The 23,740-nt window shown below is 41.6% G+C and overlaps 1 protein-coding gene across 1 annotated transcript; it reads left to right on the forward strand.

Moving 5' to 3' along the window:
* Positions 1-3,089: 3,089 nt before the first annotated feature.
* Positions 3,090-22,874, forward strand: LOC121837821 (alpha-tocopherol transfer protein-like). The gene is made up of 5 exons (XM_042293647.1): positions 3,090-3,201; positions 10,022-10,261; positions 12,912-13,105; positions 15,924-16,034; positions 22,662-22,874. The coding sequence occupies exons 1-5, from the start codon at positions 3,090-3,092 to the stop codon at positions 22,872-22,874; spliced, it is 870 nt and encodes a 289-aa protein (XP_042149581.1).
* The last annotated feature ends 866 nt before the right edge of the window (positions 22,875-23,740 follow it).

The raw sequence follows: 23,740 nt of genomic DNA on the forward strand, positions 1-23,740 counted from the left end.
GAGTGACACCGGATTGCGCGCACTTCAAAATGCATAAAAAGCTATTGGGCGGAAATATGCCTGAGATGTCACCACTCGAGCAAAAGCGCGCGTGTGTATGAAGGCACTCCACTTGTTGTCCCCACAGCCCGGTGTTTACTAACACGGCACAACAAAGAAATTGATCTTCGCCTAGCACGGTCTGGGCACGAGCGCTTCCTTCTGACCAGTGTGTAGGTAGCACTAGGAGCGGCCTTCAAATCGTCATCGTCGATTCTGCGGGTCGGAAACAAACTATAAAATACGGTTTATTGTCCCCACAGCTGAAGTGTACCGCTAGAGGAGCGACTGTTTGATCTCCTCCCCATAGTGCTGTTGATCAAGTGCTTACATAAAGATGAACAAAACAACTACGATACATCATTTTAGGTTGAATGGACACACCGCACAATCACCTGTACCAATTTTTTTTTAAGAAACAGGATAACTTTTAATTATACGTGTATACACCCCCAAAAAAACTGAACCTTTCTTTCTAAAAAAAAAAAATAAATAACGCCGACTTTTTTTTTTTTTTTTTTAATGAAAACCCTAAACGCTGAGGTTAATTCTATAGTTTGTTTGAATTGTCCTACTGAAAATTGTAACGAATAAAAACATAAACTTTAATAATAACACTGAAAAGGAACGTTTAATGCGGCGAACTTGTCCCGAGAAACACGTACTTTGACGGCGACGTAAGGACGACTGACTCAGGCAGCCACGCGAAGCTCCTTTTGCTAGCCCTTGAGTATCTAAAAGATTTCGAGTTCGAACAAAGAACAATACTTCTGAGTCATCTGGAACATCCCAGTCATGCAAACACAAGATATATAAAAAGGACAAGCGCTGGCTTGGATCGAACTCCAGCCAGCGGCGTGGGACTCGAATACGATGCTGACTCAGCTATTATTGCACGCAGTTTTACTCCCCTCTTGTCAAAAACGCATTGTCCCGATGCAACACAAAATGAAATTGACAACTCAAATCAAGAGAAGGGCAAACTACAGAGTCACCTGAAGCGCAGATTTTCGCGGCCGTATCGAGGATAGTTCAGTTCGAGTCGGACGACGTGAATCGTACTGTCGGGTCGCAGAGGGTGGCGTGACAATGTTCATGTTCCGCCGGGCAGCGGCTGGCAGCTCAGGCAGCGAATAACGTTGAGGCTGAAGCACCTTTTTAACAGTTCCTCGCTGCTACGTTGAATTGGTGTTCGGATCCACACCTGGTAGCCGGGCTGGAACTGGGCGTCGTGGCGACAAAGATAGTACCGGTTATCGTCAGCAAGTTGTGCGGTTTGAATCAAAATGCTGCCGAACTGGCGAACTTCCTCCTATCGTTGAGTGACGAGCAGAGCGTCGTCGTCTGTTCGTTTTTGTGGTCGACATCCCACTCGTCGTCGGTATCGTCATCGGGTTTGTCGGCAAGGTTGCAGTCGGAATTGTCGTTGAAGTCATCGTCCGGGTCGTCTTTGGGTCGCCGTCAAAGTCGTTGTCAGGGTTGCCGTCAGAGTCATAGTCGGGATCGTCGTCGATGTCGTCGTTCGAGTCGTCGCCTGTGGCGTCGTCAGTGTCGTCGTCAGTCTCAACGTCAGTGCCGAAGACATGGTTTGTCGTCGAGGCCGTAGTAGGGTTCGCTCGACGTCGCAGCCAGGGTTTGTCGAGTCCACAGTCTGGGTCGCTTTCAAGTCCATAGTTGAGGTCGTCGTTGATGTCACATTTGGAGTTATCCTCGGATGTTTTCGGGGACGTCGCCTTCACGGTCGTCGTTTTCGGAGTTATCTTGTTCAGAGCTGGAACGCATCGTGGGCATAAATTGCGTTACCCCGCACAGGAAATGACAGTAATTAAAACAAACTTGGTTAGTGAAACTTTAATTAATGTTGAATGCGGCGAACTTGTGCCGAAAAACATAAAGTAACAAAGACAGTATACATACTTTGACGGCGACTGAAGGACGACTGACTCAAGCAGCCTTGCGGAGCTCCTTCGGTAAGGACGTGGGTATCTAGGAGTTTATTAGCTCGAGCAAGCAACAAAATTCTCGACACCTCTGGAACATTCCAGTCATTCAAACTAGAGAGATACAAAGGACAATCGCTGGCGGGGATCAAACCCCAGCCAGTGGCGTGGAAGTCGAGCACAATGCTCACTCAGCTATTCGCACGCGGCAAAATGTCGCAATTTTATTTATTGTTTATTAAGGATAGTGCTATATTTCTTGCGCAAGGTGGTTACATTTTATTTTCGCCCCAATTGTTTTAGGCGGTAGCGTCTCATTCTGGAAGTTCTATATGTCTTTAACAAAACAGAACCGAGAACGCGCGAGACAACAGAGCTGCTTAATGAACGACAATTACACATGCTAAAGAAAAAAAAACAAATATGAAGCTCCCGAGGGGACTTTGCTCGTCGGCGGTATATCGAAGGCCTTGATTACAGTGGACCGTTTGGGCGAAGCCCCGTGGTGTTCGCACTCACTTTCATAACCCAGCCGCTTCTCGTTTCAATCTGGGCGGAGCCTCCCTTGCGATGCGTGCCCCCAAAACATAGGAACGCCAAACAACAATTCAAGGTTGCCTCTCTGACGTCATTAACTGATTCGAAAGAGCAAAAAAAGGAAAAGAAAAAAGAATGCACAAAAATGGAGAAAAAAAATGGCTCTCTCTCTCAGTTCTCCCGCATTACTTCTCGAGGCAGGGAGACCAAAAATACCCATTGGTTGGCTGGGCCATCTCAAGGCGCGATAACCCTTCAAAGAAAGTGAAAGGTCGACCGCTTTGCTTGCGCATGTAACCGGTTTGCCGTCTGAGATGCTCGGAAAGATGCTTGCCGTCTGAGATGCTCGGAAAGATGTTACCTACGTTGCTTGTCGTTTCATGACGTGTTTATGTAAAAAAAAAAAACGTTACAAATTAGGTTTGCATCAACAAGGTCGCATTACTCCACTTAGTGCTTGCTGGTCGGTTTGACTGCGAGAAGTTCACTCAGGATTCGACACTCGTGCGGATTGGGCGCATCGTACGACGAGCGTAGCCGACTATTCCTGACTCGAAAGTGCGGGCATATAAAATGAGAGGCAACTGCCTACCACCGGAGCTTCAGCTGATCGCAGAAACCGAACTTCGAGAGACGGAGGATGGGAAAATTGAGTCGTTGGACAAGCTTAATCAGCTGTTGGATGGTAAGTGTCCCTAAGCTCTTTTGCGGTTCGTGGTTCTTCTTTTGACTCCGTACATTGAACAGACTGTAATATACGGTGCGTAATGGCGACTTCAATCACCTCATTTTAAATGCGCTTTCACGGATTTGTGTTGTGCTCTATTTATTTGCAATTTTATGTTCGGGTGAAAGGGAAAAAAGCGCATGTCCAGTACCCCTGTACGACATATGATCCAGGTCCCAAAGCCATACACGTTTAAAAGCGGTGCAGCTCTTGCATGGGAAACGCAGTATATACTAAAATAAAACATTAAAAAAACCCAACAAAGTTAAACATTTTTAATACAATGAAATGAAATGACTGTCTGCATTTCTGCACAGTATTTCATATTTGCTCAAAGATATCGTCCCTTATTCTTTCTTTAAATGTATATGCAGATCTTGATTTTATTGCTATATCGAAAATGTGTGGATGCATGTTTAAAAGTTGTGTTAAATGCTGCTTCAATGCTTGTTCACCTTAATTAGCATCTATTTGTGAATGCTGAATTCGGTTAATGGTATTTATTAAAGTCACAAATAGTCGGGCGACTCCTTCTTTAAAGTTTAGTGCTTTGACCTCTAAAAGCGATTGGTTTAAAGATCATTAAATTTGTAATTATTTATTAATATTTTAATATGTTTTAAACCCTAATGGATCAAAGGAAATTAGATAAGGAATATTGCTGTAGATCCGCCAATCAAGAAATCGCACACAAAACAACAAAATCATACAATACCAAACAATAGCTTACAGTTTATTTTATTTTCTATTGGCCGGTTCGTGACCAACGGTGTTACCACTGCCTAATACGAGTGTAATTTTTAGTTCAAGAAAAAATATTAATTCGTGTGTTTTACATAAAAACAACCTAAATAAAAACAAGTTTTCGGATAATGCAGCACAGAGTAATGATTTGACCATTGAAGATATATATATATATATATATATATATATATATATATATATATATATATATATATATATATATATATATATATAAAACCATCGTCAAAATAACATATTATATTAACAAGGCTACCAACGTTACTAAAACACTCAGTTGGGAAACTCGCCGTCGAAACCTGGGCCGCTGGCGTCCACCGAGACCGAGCTAAATGCGACAACAGCGCCACTCTTTATCATTTGTCTGTATTGTGGTAACCTTAAGGTTCTTGAAAGCCTGTTTTTGCGTAAAAACAAACGGAAAATACTCTTTTTGTATGAAATTTATTGGAGTTTAGTACAAAAAGAGGGGCGCGTTATGATTTTAAAATCTTTAGTTTGCAGGGTTTTGCGGCACAATTAATAATGTTTTTATAGAACCATGCCTCAGCGGTCCTTTCAGGTAGCGCGTCCCGACCTAGGTGCATTTTAACTTCAATAGTTCGACGCGGCGCGTCCGCCGGGGAGACGGGAGTGGCACCCCTGTAACCTCTTCCGCTGTATCTGTTCTTAAAGCCAAAATAGAAGTTACGTGCAGTTCCTCGAGTGGCCGCTGCGAAAGAAATGGTGGCGTTGTGTTCGTCATTAACTCGGTGCTCGGAGACAGATTGGGGCCACTTTTTGAAAGCTTTCTCTATGAGAGTTTCCCAACTGAGTGTTTTAGCAACGTTGAAGGCTACCAAGCCCTTCTTTCGCAAGAAAGAAGTGCTTGTCAGGCTTAGTAGCCTCTGAAACTTCTTTCGGACCCTCTCCGAAAAAAAAAAAGAAACATGATTTCGTCAGGTTACACATTTATTCCTTAAATGTTTTATTAAACTTCCTTATCCTAATCCTCGCACTCTTGTCATACAAAAAAAAAAAAAAAAAAAAGAGATGCGGTGCATTTAACAATCCATCTTAGTTCGGTTTTATACTCCGTTTCACCTTACGTCTGGGCGCAGCGGATGCTACGAGCCATCGGAGCCAATCCAGGGCCGTGTGAGTGTCACGTGACCTTGGAGAGGGGACACAGCCAAGCGCGGAAAGCGTATCACGGGCTAATAGAGCGCGATTGGCAAGGATAGCTCGTAGCGTCCGCTGCATCCGGACGTAAGGTGAAACGGCTTATAGTTAAAAGCTAGCAGATCACGCAACATAAAAAAAAAAACAGTGTTTGCATGAATTGGAAAAGTTAGGCTTATACTGACCTTTATCCCATCTTCGATCAATTTAGTTTTAGGAGTAAAATGTTGGTTACTCTTTGAGATACTTTAATTCTTCACGGGCCAGACCTGGGAAGCATGAGGAAAGGCCACTCTTTTTACGCAGTTAAAGGTGATGAGCTCCATTTTTGATAAATTGTGACACGTTAGGTTCATTCTTGAAACAGACTTTGTTATTTGATTCTTAAGTGGCTTCTCTACTTAACCCCCGACCTTCACCGCTCTAGTTTACATCCCCGGGCCATGAAAACTGACACAAAGAAACACCAGGGAAAATCGAGAAATCGTAACCTCCCCAATTCATGGCATAGATAAGGCTGTTAGCTGGGCTTTCACTGGCATCTTCCGCCTTTGTTTAATCCGAACATGTGCCTCGGCTAGCGGTAGTCAGTGTGCGTGGTGGGCTCTGAACCTTCTTAGAGCTCGGCGTTTTCCTCTCGCAATCATTGGCCACAAACGCGCGCTCAATATTCGCCTTCAGATTGGTAATTTACCGGGTGGTGATTACACATGTTCTTATCTTATTCCTGAGTTGGATTGGGTCGATGTCGTTCTGTAAGAGAATCTGTATTCACTGACAACTTAAGAACGCGAAGAGCAAGTCGTCTGTTTCTTGCGCAACGGTTGCTGTGACATCAGAACGACGCCGATTTCTGATTGGCTTCGATTGGAAGGATAGTCGGTAGACCTCAATGCTGGATACCTTGAGGTCTACCCACTATTTTGTTAAATCAGTCAATAAGAACTCGGCGTTCTGATATCATCGCAACCCGTTTGCAAGAAGCAGACGAACTTGCGCTCCGTATAGAAAACGCAGAGCGTGGAGATTTTAGAGCATTTTATTACCGCCTCGCTGCCAATGAAATCGCGGCAATAGCTGAGAAGATCGGCGAAGAAAGAGACCACGACGCGTCAATACAAAACCTCATATCCTGCATTTCTTAAGCTGAGAGTAACTATAGGGAAGAGTGTCGCAGTGCAGATGCATAAGTACAATACGTATTTCTGGCACACTCTAATGAGGCAGGGCGGAAAAAAAAAGTTATTACTTTATATCGAGTTTGATATAGCGAGAGGAACAGCGCCTTGTTTTTCCGAGACGAATATACCCGAGCTGTGCCAGACGAAAAAGCAATTTTGAGCTGGATTCCGGCATCGACTCCCGAGACAGAAATGATAACGTATAACTTGAGATGTTTAAAAACATACAAATTATCTCCAGCGATTAAGTCCACAAACTCGCCTGGGTATATAACTACCGAAACCTTTAGGTGGTATACCTTGTTGAACTCAATATTCTTGAAGAAATTTTCACACAATGGTGATTTAAAAAGAAAAAAAGAAAACACGTTTGGATTTTCGCACACGCATCATAGTCATTGGACTTTTCTCAGCGCCGATGATAGTGATGCATTTATACGTAGTGGACCATGTGCGTTTCTTTTTAAGATCACTACCGGTTTTGAATCGGAACGAATCACAATTTTGGACACTGTCGTTAAAAATGGCTAATTTAATGTTGGGAGCACCACCAGTTGAAAAATATATGCCATTCCGGATTGGCGGGCTCGTTGGCATGGTACGACCCTCTGGACAATGATATTCATTTGCTTGGCAAGTAATAGGTTTCTACACAATTGAGCGCACACACGACTGAAACGAAGTTTCACTTTCCGTGGTCATTTTTATCCCAGCGCGCTCACTTCCTCAAGGTGGTAATGCGAAGAGGTGCTTGGCTTCCTATACACGTGGTCTGCTGTGGGCATGTGATTCTCATGAGAAGGAACGCCCCCCAAGCTATCAGAAGGGCGGCCCTTCTTGGGTGCCTGATTAGGGGCTCTTGTGCAGTCTTGGGTAGTAACGCGTTACTAGTAACGCGTTACTGTAACTTCGTTACTTTTTCGGTAACTTGTAACTGTAACGAGTTACTTTTTAAGAATGTAACTTGTAACTGTAGTTCTATTACTTTTTTCTGAGGTAACGATGAAAGTAATGAAGTTACTTTTATCGTTACTTTTCAGTTCTTTGTGAATAATATATCATTAAACGAGTATAATCTTGCTATTCCTCGCACTTTCCAAAGTGTCTGTTCCGTCATTTTGAGTGTCAGTTGGCCTTGCACAAACTTGAGAATACGTTCTTTCTCGCGAGTCACTATCCGAATATAGCCACGTGTAGATTTGATGAAGAAAAAAAAAGAAGAATGTAGTTATCTTTACGCACTTGCTTGTACTTTGGGACTGAACACTTACATCTTAGTATATTGAAGCACTACCTCTGTTGCGGTTTTTTCTTTTCGGCGCACGCATTTTAATCGGGTGAATCAACCGTGAAACAACAATACACGCGGAGGGAACTTCGTATGTTTCGTATTTTGATTAGCGCCACTACTCCGCACTGCCCATGTTTCGTATTTTGATTTGCGCCACTACTCCGGCGTGGTTTCAAGGGTGGATGCAAAACTTACTGTTGTTTGCGCAGGGCTTGTTTCTGGTTTGCCGGGTACAAACTGAAATATATCAAAGGAGTCCACGAACACAGCGCAACCGTCAACGAGCCAGCAATGTGCTAGTGCTACAAGGATAGGGATATTGATGAGAACAGAACAAAGAACAAGCATGGCCGGCGTACAGAGTATTTTTCTGTGCTGAAGTTGGTTGCTAAATATTTGACCGCAGTATGCAAACTTTGCAACAAGGAGTACTCCGACAACAAGTCTTCGTGTTCAAATCTGAGAAAACACATCCAGTTAAATTTTTGTCTTTATTCTTTTCATAATATTGACTAATTTTCCAGCTAAATTAATAAGTTTGAATTTTCCGCTATGGTGAAAGCCCGACTAATTCGTATATTTTTTTTCTTTCAAACATTAGTTTTTCCTTAATTTTTGTGTTATAGAAAAGTAACTGAAAAGTAACGTCGTTACTTTTTGAAAGTAACTGTAACTGTAACGAGTTACTTTTTTGTTGCGGTAACTGTAACGGTAACTTCGTTACTTTTTTGTGAAAGTAACTGTAACTGTAACGAATTACTTTTTAAAAGTAACTTACCCATGACTGCTCTTGTGTGACACCAATTTGGCTCAGCTGACTCACCGTGGGTCGCCGAGGAGGGCTGTCAATGTGGGCCCTCTTCATGCAGCAGGTGTAAATCTTGTTTGTGGGACACGCGTCGTACCTTGATTGAACCCTGATTGGCTATCTTAAAGGCCAAATCTAAGCGTCCTGCAATGGAATCTTAAAACACTACAATATTATTAATTACACTTCTGCGAAGCAGTATTCAAAGAACAAGTTAGAAAGCGAACCACGCGTAATGTAATTTTTTTCTTTACAATTTGGAGAATTCAATTTCTCGGAGTTTCGTTGTGTTGAGGGATAAAGCTATGGTAAACGGTTTACAGACCAGGTATTTACAGATAATATTTGTTTCCTAACCGTAATGGCAGAGGGTTATGGTGGTTGTGTAGTTTATTAAGGAAAAAGATACCCGAAGTGTGATTCTGGTGGATTCTTTTCAGAGAAAACACTGAATGAGATTTAAGGAGTTTTGAGTACTCCGTTCGCGACGCAAAATTATACACACATGGTAGCGTAGGCTCGATAAGATATGTCGGTTTGGAAGGGAATCGGTTGCAGGCTTCTGTTTTAAGCTACTTGGCAAAATCAAATAATTTTATCGTATGTCAGCAAAAGCTTTGAAAAAAAAATAAATGTAATATATATATATATATATATCCTGTCGAAGCCAAGCCTCTCGGCGAAACTGTCGTAACACATAGAATGCTCTCCTAGCATAGCAACTCCGCAAGTGAGCATCTCTGACTTATTACATTTTCCCGGTCCATCGTTCTCAAACTACTCTGCCCCACACTCATACATATATATATATACTTAAGCACTAAGACGAAGGCCGAGCTTTTCTAATGAATAATATTCTGGATGGAGTTCGAGCAAAACTGACCCCGGATTGAGCTTCTTTATAAAGCCAGAAGGCTCAAAAATAATTATTCGAGGAAAGGCTTGTAATCATTGAAGTCATTGACTTCTTTCTTTATTTATATTTGAGCGAAATTTTATCTTGTTCAGCATCTTATTGTATTATCACCCAGCTTTCAAATTTCTCTAGATTTGCCGAAATAATTCTGTAAGATGAAATGCTCTTATTTTTATTGCGGCGTACATATCACGTTGTCGATACGCAAGAGCCAAACAAATAAGCTCGAGTTCAAAAATATCAGCCTACACAACACATATCACAATAACGGGTCTCAAAGCTGATTTATCCAGAAGCAACCTGCATAAAATCCTGTATAGATGCAGTAAGGGTAGTCTTTTCTTAAAGGTACGCTGGAGCTGTCGGATTTTTATACCGCTAAAATTGAAAACATCACTTTGCGTTTGAGAAATTTTATAGCCAATTTATTCATATTAAGATTAGTCGTAGTGTATTAAAGATGAATCACATCTGTTTCGAATTCAGCTACACCTGCAACTTTTACCAGAGGAATGGAACGGCTGAGATTTACCTTCCAAAATTATTATGTTTGCTAGTAGAAGACAGGCGTTCACATAAATATTTGGCGTTGTACGAATATGTTATATAGGTTGCCACAATCTCCCAACCTATGATTATATTTATTCTTCTTATTTCAGAGGAGCCTGATCTCCACTCAAGAAGGGATGACGAATTCCTGCTTCGCTTTCTTCGCGTTCGCAAGTATAACGTCGATACAGCACAGAAGAAAGTCAAGGAGTATTATAAGACCCGAAAAAACTTCCCCTGTGTCTTCGAGAACTTTGTACCATCAAATGTCAAACTCGATGTCAGAAATATGATGATGGTGTTCCCCCAACCAGATATTCACGGCCGGCCGGTGGTACTGTTAAAAGCAGGTGAGTTCTCGTGTCCCGGTAACTTTAAAACTTGTGTCCCCGCCGCTTCAAGTATCCTTCATACAAGTGTTCTTATTCGAGGCGGTACTTGTACATACACCCGAGGTTTTTGTCAAAATCTACTGGGTCTGTCAGAGAATACGAAACGCCGTTTTTCCGACGAATAAATAAAGTACTCATAGCAGAAGGCTGAGCGTTAGTGAGAATGTGACGCTACGGGTGGTGTTAGAATGCGAAAGTTTGAGATAACCACGCTACCTGAATCAAAATACAAAACAAACAAACAATATTGCTCTATGAGCCGACGTCCAGCCAAGCTGGACTTTTGTAAAACTAAGATATGGCATCGTGGAAGGTTGTGGAATTTATTTCAGTGGAAAAGAGAGAACTTGTCAGCAAGGAACAATACAATGTTGTCATGCTTACTCGCACGTCTTTTAGAGCGCAGCTCTTAGGCGCCCGTTTCTGGGTTGAGCGGTGTTGGCGTCGCAGTCGGTGTCGGCGTAACCCCGCGCGTTGAATTATTTCCCCGCTAAATTTAGCGGGGAAAATGGCGTTACGACTTCGTGTCAGGTCACCCATTAAGTGAGCAAATTCAGCTGGAGGAGGAGAGACAAGGCGAAGAGGAGGAGGGAGAAGAGGAGGACGAGGAAGGGAGGAGTAGGAGAGCAGGGTATGGAGGAAGAGGATGTGCCTCCCTTCCCCTCCGCACCCTCGCCTCGTCCTCCTCAAGAGCTGCGCTCTATGTTTTGGATTACAGATATTTGTAAACGTCTTTCATTCATTCAAACCTTAACTAATTTACAATAACTAAAGAAGGCCTACCGATGCGTCATAGCCACTAATAAAACTAAATAAAAATATTTAAGGGGGGACACTACCCAGAAAAAAAAAATTCTGCAAAAAACTTCGAGTTTGAAAAATTACATATTTACATCCATCTACATTCAGAAAGTATTCCCAGAAATTTTCACTAGCTTACACTGCATAGTTAATTTTTTATAAATTATTTTCTGTCCAACGAAGCTAAAGAAAAAATAGGGTTTGGAGCACTTTGAACAAATTTTTCTTCGTTCCACTTTTTGGTATAAATTCTATTTTAGTCAACCTATCGTTTGATAATGGCAATACAGGGAAGGCTCGTTCTTCACTTTTCCTGACATAAATTTAATAAGGAATGCGGCTATGGAATGTTTTTGTCACTTTACAGACGCCTGTAAAAACAGAACACCAAAAAGTTGACCAATTTCGCAGAAGAGAAAATTGATAGAAATAAATGACTTTTTACAAAAAGCATTCCATAGCCGCACCTCCTAGACATTCTGCTACATATCTAGCGAATAAATATCTTGAATATCGTCATAGTTTTCCGACGATAGATTAACTAAACAATGTAGGCGTGTTGCTGATGAAAGCTGCCCCAATTTCCTTCCCCACTTAACCGATAGACATGAAATTTTGTTATGCACCCTCTAGGATGACCGCAAGCCTATCCTGTAAATTTCATCAATGTTAAGCCAAGGATTCAAAAGTTGACCCTCCTAGGGTGTGTGCCCCCTTAAGAAGTATGCGTTAGAGAAAGACCTGATGAGATAGTGAACGTCCTGTTAAATGTTAACTGTAAAGTCTTACTTTCCATTGAATACGGCACATGTGTTCGAACTTAAAAACGCTAATTTCAAAGTAATCAATCCTGTGCGAATCCACTAGGCAGTCATAGCGATAGCTGCGACAAAGTATCGGACCCTAATATATTCTTATGTCGGGGTCGGCACCTTACCTGGATGGGTCCTTTCTAACGTCTGCTTGGAAAGTGATACGTTTATCTATTTCTTCAGCACAGAAGCACTCTAATGGATGCACCAGGAGATACAGATTGCGTGATGCGACTTAATTGTAACTGCGGCCATCTAGCGGGCACTTAGCGAGATTAATATGTACAGCTCCCGCCAACACATGTGGTTGCTTACACGGCACGTCGAAGCAGCTGGCGTGGCTTCGAGGTTTCGCGCTCTCTTTACACAATAAGCCGAACCGGGGGCAGATCTTGTGAAAACCGCGGCGGTTTTGGAGATTAAATTTTTTAAACATTTCGCGATATCAACGACGTACTTCCTACGCCATCTCTTCGGGTAAGGGGAAGAGCCCATAGTAGCTATTGCTGTCAAAAAAAGTGTCAATTAAATTTCTGCGCGCACTCAAAGAAAAAAACAGATTCAAATATGACAATGGATAAGAAGTGGGCGAGAGTTTCGTGTAAAATCAAACTAAAGCCTAATAATTTTACTTATTTTGATTCATTACAAACCCCAATTCAGCACAAGCCTGTGGTGTAAATGGGACATCTTTCGTCATAATTCCGATATAGCGAATTAGCGTTGTGACGCTAACTACTGCCCGAGATATTAGCGCTCTTTTACTCCATTCACCCTTAAGTTGAGACTACAAGCTCCGCCTTCAGCGCGAGCTTCTGCCCTTGCTAACACAAGTGTAAACGTGCAGGCACGCGCAACCAAAGCACTGCGGAAGCCAGCGAGCTCGTGCTGAAGGCGGAACTTTTAGCCTCAGCTTGAGGGTGAACGTCTAGTATAGAAGGAAGATTACAGCGAATATTGCGTGATGTCTAAGAAAGTGCTCGCTTCATTTTCAGGTGCCTGGAATCCCCAGACTACTTCCTACGGCGAAGCACTACAAGGCCTAACCCTTATCATGGAACATCTGATAGCTGACCCGGTGGTACAAACAAAAGGTGTCACCTGCATCCACGACTTTGGCGGATTTACCGCGGACAAAGTTCTCTCCATCAACTTCGGCCTGCTGAAGATGTCCCTTCGGCTTTTCCTGGTTCGCATACTTCACGCTTTAGTTCATTAGAATGAAGTAGCACTCTCGCACGCCCCATCATAGATCTTTAATAAAAAAAAGAACACTGTTTCACCTTGTACGCCGTACAACTTAAACGACATTAACGCGGAGGGTTCCTCTAAATCTAAAACGATAAGTTTAAACTGTGCCGTGCAATATCTACTAACAAGATGCGAACGTCAGGGAGCAGCTTTGGTTGTCCCGCCTCCCAGCGTGGGTCTTCTATCCCAACGCTTCCGCGTAGTGTGCACATCGAGCTCGCGCCCGCCTCCAAAGCAAGGCGCGGATTGCATGGTGCACGTGAAGGAGGCCGGGCATTTGAAAGACTTACACTGCCATTTTAATTTTGTGTGAAACTAGACGGCAACTTTAAAAACCGTCTTCCTGATGTTTCAGTGAGATTTCGGTATCAAATTGGTTTAAGCAGAGCAGCCTACCAGCGTCGCGAGTGTTTAGATTGGAAACGGTTTGGTCACTCTTCGTAAGCCTTTGGCTGAAGAGTTATGTTATTAAAATCACCATGACAAGAGGGGGATAGCAATTATGTAAAAACAAAATAACTTTCTCGACGAATCAAGTCGTGCTTTCGGTGCGGTAAGCAACCTTTACATATGTATTAATTTCATGCACGTTCTGCTCCTGTGATACGACAGTCTTTCTTCCTTACCGATAAGGGCCGAAGAAAGATCCTATATCGCAGCAACGCTAGAAGTACAAATGATGGTGCCCAGAGCCGCACTCCTAATAACACCACAGTCGTTATTGCCTATCGTGCTCATGAAATCGCTGCCATCCTCATTATGCTAACGCTGCGAGTGAATAAAATCCACTTCGCGCTGTAACTAAAAAAGAAAAAAAGACGGGTTTCAGCAGACTTTTTTTAAAAGTCCGCACCAACGCTCGTCCTTCATTGCTTGCTCACATACTCTGTGCTTGTATTGAAACCAACAGCTGCGTTAGCGTTTGGCGAAGACTGGGATCCAGTAACGCGCATCGTGTTCATATAGGGATGGATAGATGAATGTTAATGGCTAAACCCGCTGTAACGGCCGGTAGCTTGAGCCACCTAACCTAAGTCTAAAAAGACTTAGGCTATACTTCGTCTCACCCTACGATGGACTAAAGGCAGAAGCTACGAACTGCCAGATCCAATCACGAGCCACTTCGACATTGCGTGGTATTTCGCTTCGATGCACGTATCGGTGCCCGCGGCTCGGATCACTGATGGGAACGGGCGGACAGTGGTTCGGATCGAGCAATGAGTGACTCAACGATTTTACATTGCAAAGGAAGCCACGACGTACTGGCTCTTTGCAGCGTCGAGGCTATAAAAATAACGCAGCGTTTTTGGATACGGTGCATTATTCGTCCAAATCTAACCAATGCTACGCGTGTCATAGTTTAGCGTGGAACGTGATTGGACCTGGCGGCCGGTGGCTTTGGCCTTTAGTCCATCGCAGGATGAGATGAAGTATAGGTGGTCCAAGCAATGGCGACACCAAATATTGCTCGATGGACTTTCCACAAAGGGTATATTAAATTTATTAAACCAGTAGGCTGCTGCTATAGTTGAACAAATTGTAAACGTTGTCTGCAGAAATAAATTAAAGTTTGATCTGAATTGGCATGAAATGTTTCCGCATATGGTTGCGAGAATGTACGATTCGTAGCGCCGTTCGTGACGTCCGTAAAGCGCAAATACACTTCAGTCCAAATATCGTTAGAACGGTTGGCATGTGTCACTGCCTAAATGACATATGATGTTGATTTTATTTCGAGCTTATAACACCTAGGTTGATTGTCGGAAAAATATATTTTAGATGCAAGATAGAAACCTGGGCGTGCAACTCGAAATGTAAAGATAAAGTCACAATCTGGGTCCCCAAATGTTTAACAGCATAATTCAAAATATTTTGTAATGCCCTTGAAATTAAGTGCAAAGTAGGTTTTAATATTCCCAAATATATTTCATAGAGGTTTCTGATTAGCTACAGTGACGGGCGAGCAGTCTCTGAAGTAGTCCGAAAGGGCCATATACTTCCCACCAGTGGAGTCACACAAAGTAAAAACACAATTTAAGGGGCGTTTCATTTTAAGAACGTAAATATTAAGAACAAAAAGGACGCCGGAATGGGTGAAATCCTTCCTGCAGAACAACGTTATCGACCGCGGCGGGCGTCAGGGTAAAAGTATACAAAATCAATTCATTGCGAGATTAACTACAATTTGATAGCTTTCTATCTGCTTTCTATAGCTGGCATGTCTGAATCGAAGATTTGTAGCCTGCCGTTAATATGGGCCACATATGTTGTTAAATTTTAAAAGAAAAATATTCTCTTCGAGCGCTATTTAACGCAAATTATTAAAATTCGCCAAGTGACTACTTAGACATTTTACCCCCTAAATCTGACAACTTATCTGACATAAAGGAACGACGAGCTACAAATTTCAACTTAACGTATGCCAGCTGAAAATAATTTTCAAAAGTAGCCAGTGTACTTCAATTCTTGAAGCTATTAATTGTTTCTGTACACTTGCGCCCGCACGTCAGCCGTGGTCTAATGCTTTTCTGCTGACTGAACTAATAACTTTATTTCCCAGGCCTTTTTTTTTTTGTTATTACCTTCCGACTCAGCAAAATATGCTGCCTATATAACGGCTCATTTCCATAGTTTTAAGTGCTGTCTAGAAAGAAAATTGCCAAAATACGCAGACGAACGATCCGTGTAGTTTCGTAACAAAACCAAGTGTTGTTTCCGCTTGCTCTGTCTCCACTAACATTCTTCAAATACCGCAGGACTGTGTACCGGCACGAATAAAAGCGACTCACATCGTGAATGAGTCGTACACTTTCGACATGGCTTACGCTATGGTTCGACCTTTCATCAGCAAGAAGATGGCAGATAGGGTGAGTCGCATGAACAGTCTGATAAACTTCAGCGTGAGTCAAGGAGATTGCTGGCTGCTTGAAGGGACCGCAAAATTAGTTCCTTAAAGTACTGCGCTCGATTTTACTCAACGAGTGTCTGAAAGTGGTGGACATTGTGTTTGCAAATTTTTTTTTAAAAATAAACTTGCCACAGCTAAATATTAAAAATTAACAACCTAAAATATCTACCTACAGCGTCGGTCTGCTATAGAAAGACGTATGATTGGTGCTACAGACAAAAGATGGCGGCTAAACACGAATAAACAAAACATCTGCTTCGTTTTTCCTTGCCTTGTTCAATTTTGCTTTGTTTTATTGTTAAAAATTAAAAAAAAAAAAACATTGTTCACTTGCAATTAGGACAGAAAAATAGCTTATCGCTTCTGGCTCCGAAACGTCGTCTGCTATTGCCAAGGTCAAGGGAAGTACTAGCTATGACCGCCTGCAATCTTACGTGCCTCAATCTGTCGGATAGTTGCGTCAATCAGATACCTTCCGACAGCAGGCGCACGTCGTAGGTAGAGGTTTCAGTTTATTTGATTTGTAGCTTCTATGCAGGTGACTTTGTTTAATTTTGATACACGAGGTAGACCACCTTCAGGCTGCGTCTTAGTAAATACTAGCTCGATACGTTACGAAACCAATTTACTCGGTCCCTTCGCATAGCTACGGAAGTGAATCTTAAGAATTTCATGAATGGATAATTACAAACTTTAGGGACATGTGTTAATAAATAAAAAAAATTGAAAGCTTTAGTTCTCAATAATGTTTTATTCCTTTCAACCACCAATTCGTTCGTGACTTTTGTAAGTGGTGAAATCACCTCACTCTTCTAATGTTTACAATACCACAGTCCAGTGTACGTTTTCCACAAATTCAGAATGCACGTGATAGCCGCTTCACAAGGCAAGCAAAGCGCGCGCTTTACGCACGAACACCGAAAATGGCACCGGCCACTAGCCCGTTATTTTACCGAACAGGTTGCGCGGTATCACCAAATTTTGACCCTCTTATCCCTGACTTCAGGCAGGGGGCCCCACTCAGATGTGAAGGAAGGCTGCCTGTGCGAAAATTCTTTTAAATTTAACTAAGTATGTTCAGGTGTTCGTGATTTTTTCTAATTTGTTTTGCTCCGAATAGATCTAATTACAAGCGATAAAAAAAGGAAAAACTATAATTGATGACATATTATGAGCGGAGTTGTTCATGTAATCGAAAATAAGGAACGAAATACTGTTAAACTTTAGTTTGTCAGGATCTAACACGTTGTTAAGACCCATTTCATTAAGCAAATGTAACAAGATACCGTTACAGTAGCTACGTAATTCACGCAAACGCTGCTTTTGCGTGAGTTTTGTGTTATATTAGATTTCAGCATTATTTCTTGGCATTGGTAAGGATCGGGTAGAAAATCTGACACGAACTAAACGGCCACAAAGTAATTTCACAATACAGTATTTTATACTTCGTTTATAAAACTTGCAGAGTACAGGGTGGTCCCCATGACGCGTTTTCCCTTTAAAGGGATCAAAAACGTGACTAATTTAGAACACAAGTTACGAGCAACGAGCACTGAAATTTTATAGGTGATACTGTGAAATAGTGGAGAGTTTTAGGGAACCTTCTTTGCACGTACGATACGGTAGGATGGGCCCTCGGTACGCACTGCGCGTATGCTACCACAGAAGACTTGCACATGCGCAGTTCGTACCCGAGGGCCCACCGTATACCGTATCGGATGTGCAAAAACAATTCCCTAAAACTCTCGGATAGGGATTTTTAGCAAACCGTTACCGCGTTCCGCGGACCGCACTACTGAAGCCTTTGAAGCATGCTTTTAAGTGCGCGCCCCATGGTTACCGTGACCGCGGGGCGCGCACTTAAAAGTGTGCTTCAGAGGCTCCGACTGTGCGGTACGCGGAACACACTAACGGTTTGGTAAGTTCCTAGTAACCATGTTATTTTATTCGTTAGTCTCTTTAGATTCTCACCAATATGTTAGTATAGAGTCAAACCCGTTTATAACGAACAGCAGGATACTTTACGATCAGTTCGATATAGCAAAAACCATACAACGAACTTCCACGATGCGTTCGTTGTAAGGCGAGAGCTTCTCTTCATCTCTCATCTCTTCGGATCCGAATAGTAACAAAGCGCTAAAAATCTTTTTTTTTTTTTTTTGCGTTAGTGCAGAGAGTGTTTTTTTAGCTTATCTCCAATTTAAATCAGTTCTCTTCCTAGACACCCGCTTTGGGATTAAGTTTTTTTCCGTGCGTGCGTGCAGTGTATTTGTTTTTGTTTTAGCTTTCTCTCTTTCTGAATTGCTTGTCTTTGTCAATTTTGTTCATGGCTTGAGCTTTTGGAATTTTCTTACTTTCCTAGATTTTTTTTTTTTTTTGGGGGGGGGGGGGGAGGGGGAAGGGAAAGGCTAGGAGACGATTGTTTCCACGTTTTTAAAAGATATTCGTGGGGAAAAAGTTCGATATAAGCAATATGTTGTTCGTTATAAAGAGTACTTTTGATATGCATTTTTCTTTACTTTTTCGTGAGTTCGATATGAACAATAATTCGCTGTACGTGGGTTCGCTCTAAACTGGTTTCACTGTACTACTGAAAAAACTAACGCGTTACCAATAGCGTCGAAATACGTAACGCCTAACTTCCAACATTGGTTACGCGATGGGCGCTCGTTGACTTCGGTTGTTCTTTGGCTGCCCGGGAGTCGAAGTGCTGGGAAATGTGAAAACTCAGGCTGGTGGCGGAGTTTGTATTGCATTTTGACCTATCATAGACTACTCGGCGTGCAAGTGCTCCAAAATGCGTCTTCGGCACACCGGGACGCAAAGAGCAGCACGCCAAACAAAGGGCAACATAGATAACGCTGTGATGATAATGCGATTAATGCAAACGTGAAAGCGAGCTGGACAAAACCAACGTTAATAATCACTGAAGATGCGGAACAAGGGGGACAAAAGACAAACACATAAGCTCCAAACACAGCTAGGTTGACGGTGCGCGACTGAAATCATCGCCCTGATCCTGGTATCCTGGTATTTGTGTCTGTACTTTGTCCCCCTTCTCCCCTTTTCCCGGGATTAGTGACGTTATAGGTAACGTGACGGGCACGCGCGATGACGAGGCAGCCAAGCGCGCGACGTAATTGCTTCAGGTACTAGCTGTACTTGCTTGCCGTATAGTATCGCGCACGGAATCATAGTGTAGAACATATTTTTCAAAAACAAATGGCTATACCTGCTCTAGATGGTGCCATATTTCGCTCGTGATTGGTTGTCGAAAACATCCAAAATTTCAATTGTTTCACCGCACATTTATGTTCTTGAAATGAATGCACATGGACGCCTGAGCGTGTGTGTGTGTTTTAAAATGAACGTTGCCTTGTTCAACAGTAACTAAACACTATACGTTTCTTGTACCTGACGTCACTTCCGGTTAGACTTGAAATTGATACCAACACTGTTGTCTGCTAGCAGTGCCTTGGCACCATGTTGAACGCATTTAGTGTCATATTAAAACGGCAGTAGTCCCATAAAGTCATAAAGCCGTCGTTGAATAACCACATTTCGGAATATCGGTTTTTCCTAGCCAATCGCAAACAGGTTCCTTACCTGACACGAAGTGCAGACCACAAACCTTTAGTTTGTGTGCGAAGCTCCTCTGTCGAGATCATAGAGTTGATACAAAAACCTAGATTGAAAGGCCTCATGCATTTGGTCGGCGGTCCCAGTGGCGGTCTCGATGAGCCCGTATCGCTGCCGACGGCTTAATATGCACAAAGAAGCAGAAAAATATCAGTTGTAAGGTCTGTACCTTGTTAATTTCGCTTACTTCGCAAAAAAAAAAAAAAGGAATGGAGGGTTTACAACGTTAAATAAAGTTGACAAGCGCTCGAGCAACTTTAACTTATTGCGGCAAAACGAACAGACCTAAACCTTCATCTGCTTTCTTTTTTTTTTTTTTTCTTAGGACCGGAGATGTTAGCTCCCGTCTTTACCCGCCTATACGAGATTGTGCCGGCTTAGCCGTCGGAGCCCTTCATAACGCTTGCGAAACGATTGCTCGAGCGTCGCCGTGTCCTGATTCCTGATGATTGCCGGAATTCTAGAAACAAAAAAACAATACTGCTGGCCGTGGCTTCATTGTCGTCGACTTTTAGTGCTGGAACAATTATTTATATCGCAATGGGCCATGGTAAACCTCGAGTGAGAGGACAAGCTACAGTGCAAACACGGCTCCAAAGCACGCAAAACGTAGCATAACAGCGACGGTTGCCTCCAACATGGATTTCGGTGGGTTCCGGTAGAACCGGTAGTTGCGTAGCATCGTTGTCTCACCCAAGAACCATAGTTCTTTTAAGGGAAGCTGCAAATAAAAGAAAACAAAAAAAAAAACAGCAATATTTCACAAAAAAAAATGTTTGTTTTTTTTGTTTATCATTGTCGAATGTTCATATTTTATGAATGAAAAGAATAAATGCCGGTTGCGATTGCGAAATTAGTAAAATTTGTGTTTTACTCCTCTTGGCAACACAAGGTGCCATACATTTGACAAATTTTTGTGCATTTTTCTTCGAATTGCGACGTCAGCAGCCATCACATAAGTAGATTTAACTGTCTCAAATCTATCACTGTCTTCTGTAACTTAGGTTTAGCACTGAAAATCATTATCAAAATATTACTTTCCCGCCGCGAAAGAGTATCGGTACACATCTGGGTCAACATACGAATGTTTTTTTTTTTTTCGTTTGTATATATATATATATATAATTTTGAAACATTTTTGCAGTCTGAGCAGAAGAATGTTTGTTCATAATATTGTCACATCTCAACCGAATTCGGCATGTATATGTCTTGGAATATTTAGAATCGGACTATTTAGGTTTGGTTGCGATGTTGCTACGTTTTTGTTCTATGAAAAACTTTAAAAAAAATATTTTGTTAGCCGCTTAAAAAAGGTCCTTTGCGATTTTCACTTCTTTAAAAATTAAAGAAGTATTGTAATCATTATGCTTGTTGCTCATTGAACTCAGTAGTTTAATTGCAGGTAAATATTCGATCTTACTAGTTTCTTTCAAGTCTGTTGCCCTTGCCCCATGTGCACGCAAGAACATGATTTTTATCTGGAGTTCATTCAGAATTTAAAACGTATGCTATATCAAATTTAAGACCAGATTATAAAAAGGAAAAAAAGTAATATAAGCAGTGAAATATTAATTTAGTTACGGTAGAAATAACAAAAATGTTTTCCCCTGGCATGTACGAACCTTGGTACGCCAATAAAAGTCCTATTCGGGTTTTCTATTTCTTAACTAAAGGCAGGGCGAAAATGGACTGGTGCCGAAGGAGCTCACTTACTAAGCAAAAAACAGCAATTTTTCGCTTTAACATTTTCGCATTTAGACAACACCATCATGCTAAATATATTAATTCCTTCATTTGAGTGATACCTACAGCGCCTCGGTGATATCGCAAAGGGGAGGAAAGGAGGAGGGGAGGGGGGGGGGAAGGGGCAGGAAAATCAGTTGATTTCAACTCACGTGGCAAAGTTCACAAAATTGGAACAGAAATACATCGTTGTCCTTAATGGTGGCTGACTCTTCTAATAGCATATTCCAATCTTTTGCTGTCGTCATAAAAAAATTATTATCAAAACTGTTTGCTTTGGAAGAATACTCAAGGACTTTATAGAGTTATCAAAACGGGCTGAAATGTAAGTTGGTCCAAAATATACTGGCTCTTATCTATACTGGTCTTACTATAATAAACATAAAAAAAATATTTTTAATCCTATTTTTTTTTGTGTGTGCGTGGTCAAGGCATTTCAACCCAGCATGACTTTTAACTTAGAAATTCTAACGTAGTGGTCACAGTAATTACTGACAAGTCGCGCAGCCTAATACTGAACGTTGGCTTGCCTCTCAATAAAATTATACTGCTAAGGGTCCCATACTACACACGCATATTCTGGTATCAACCTTACATTAGTATGCATTTTTATACATTACAGGGCGTCCCCGAAAAACATTTACAGGGTTTTTCTCACCGCAAAAATAAAAGACGCGTCGCCGAACGCTCATTTTCCGCCCAGAGGCAGCGCAAGGGTCCTAAATAGATACCACATAGTTTCAGCCCGAACCGATATCTTGTTAAATAGTTATAAGTCATTTTCTGAAAATTTCAATGGGAAAATTGGGCTCATTTTTGCTCGTTTTTGGTTTCTGGTGCTATATAAGTCTATGTATTTGAGAGCTCCGTTGACCGAAATTTTCCCATTTAATTTTTTAGAAAATTTCTTACAACTGTTGAACAAGAAAACGGTTCCTGCTGCAACTATGGTATCTAGTGCGGACCTCTAGTGCTGCCTTTGGGCGGAGAACGAGCGTTCGGCGACGCGTCATTTACTTTTGCGGTGAAAAAAAGCTTGTAAATATTTTTGGGACGCCCTGTACATGTTAAAAAATTGCATGTTACACGTAAAAATATATTCAGAAAACAAGTATTTTTTAGTTTTCTTTAAATAAAATATAGCGGTGCATTATGTAGTGTGTACCGCCACACGCGTATGCATATTCGCCTTTCCTCCCTGCAGCTTCATGTCCACGGAGCGAACACCGAAGGCCTCCACAAAGAAGTGCCCGTGGACAGACTCCCCAAGGAATACGGAGGAGTCGGCCCTGACCTTGACTTCGAAGCCTTTTGGAACCGTCTAGAACAAGGGGAAGAGTTCTTCGTCGAAAATAACCGCTATGGATATACCGGGAAGGAAAGCTGTGACGACGAAATCGAGGTGACGGCCTTCTAGGGAAATGACAAGCACAAAATGACGTGTAAATACCAGACCAACGACGGAGAAGAGACTAGCAGATTTGAAACAATAAAGGTAAAATAAGGATGACGTCATTATTTTCTAAAATCACATGCATGCTTGTAACGACGGAGGTTCAAGAGGACAGATATTTTCCAACGTAAATTACCGAGTAAAATAAAGAAAAGCGATAGCTTCAACTAAAACTGAGATTTCGTGTTTCATTTAAATTCATGACAGTACAATTCAAAAGCTCACAATTAATGTTAAAAGCATTTCGACAGCAAAAACATTCAAAATCATAATTTTTTTTTGTCAAGTTGGTGGCTGCATTAGAATTGACTCAAAAACAGGAAAGAAAAGAAAAATACTAAAAAAGAAAGCATTTCGGAAAGTATTTTTACAGCTGCATTTTTTTTTTTTACCTTTATTCTTTTGGCCATTGAAATCAGCGTATATATGTTTTCGAAGAGCGCTCGTTCTGACATTTCTTCGTAAACGAAATAATAACTTTACTACACTATTTAATCCAATATTTAGCGTTAATATAAAAGTATCAAACTTTTTTTTTTATTTCTGTGCAATGAGAAATACACGAGGGGCAAAATGTTCTGACAATTCTGCGCGTCAGTTCTTTATTGATATTTATCTGTTTTTCATGGCACGAAAAGTGGCACTCCATATTTATTTATTTGAGACAGCTCTAAAATCGTGTTAGCAAGCTATTAACCTAAGTAAAGAGTGAGCATCTAATACGTTATGTTCTATCTTACGCAAAGCGTGAGAGCGAGATCGTTTCTGGGCAATTTGCGAAGTATATTACTGGGAAATAAATTTTACTCAGCGAAAATCCAAGGGTCTTG

This window comes from Ixodes scapularis, unplaced genomic scaffold (genome assembly GCF_016920785.2).
Source record: "Ixodes scapularis isolate PalLabHiFi unplaced genomic scaffold, ASM1692078v2 PGA_scaffold0__279_contigs__length_252992795, whole genome shotgun sequence".
Taxonomy (NCBI): Eukaryota; Metazoa; Arthropoda; class Arachnida; order Ixodida; family Ixodidae; genus Ixodes; species Ixodes scapularis.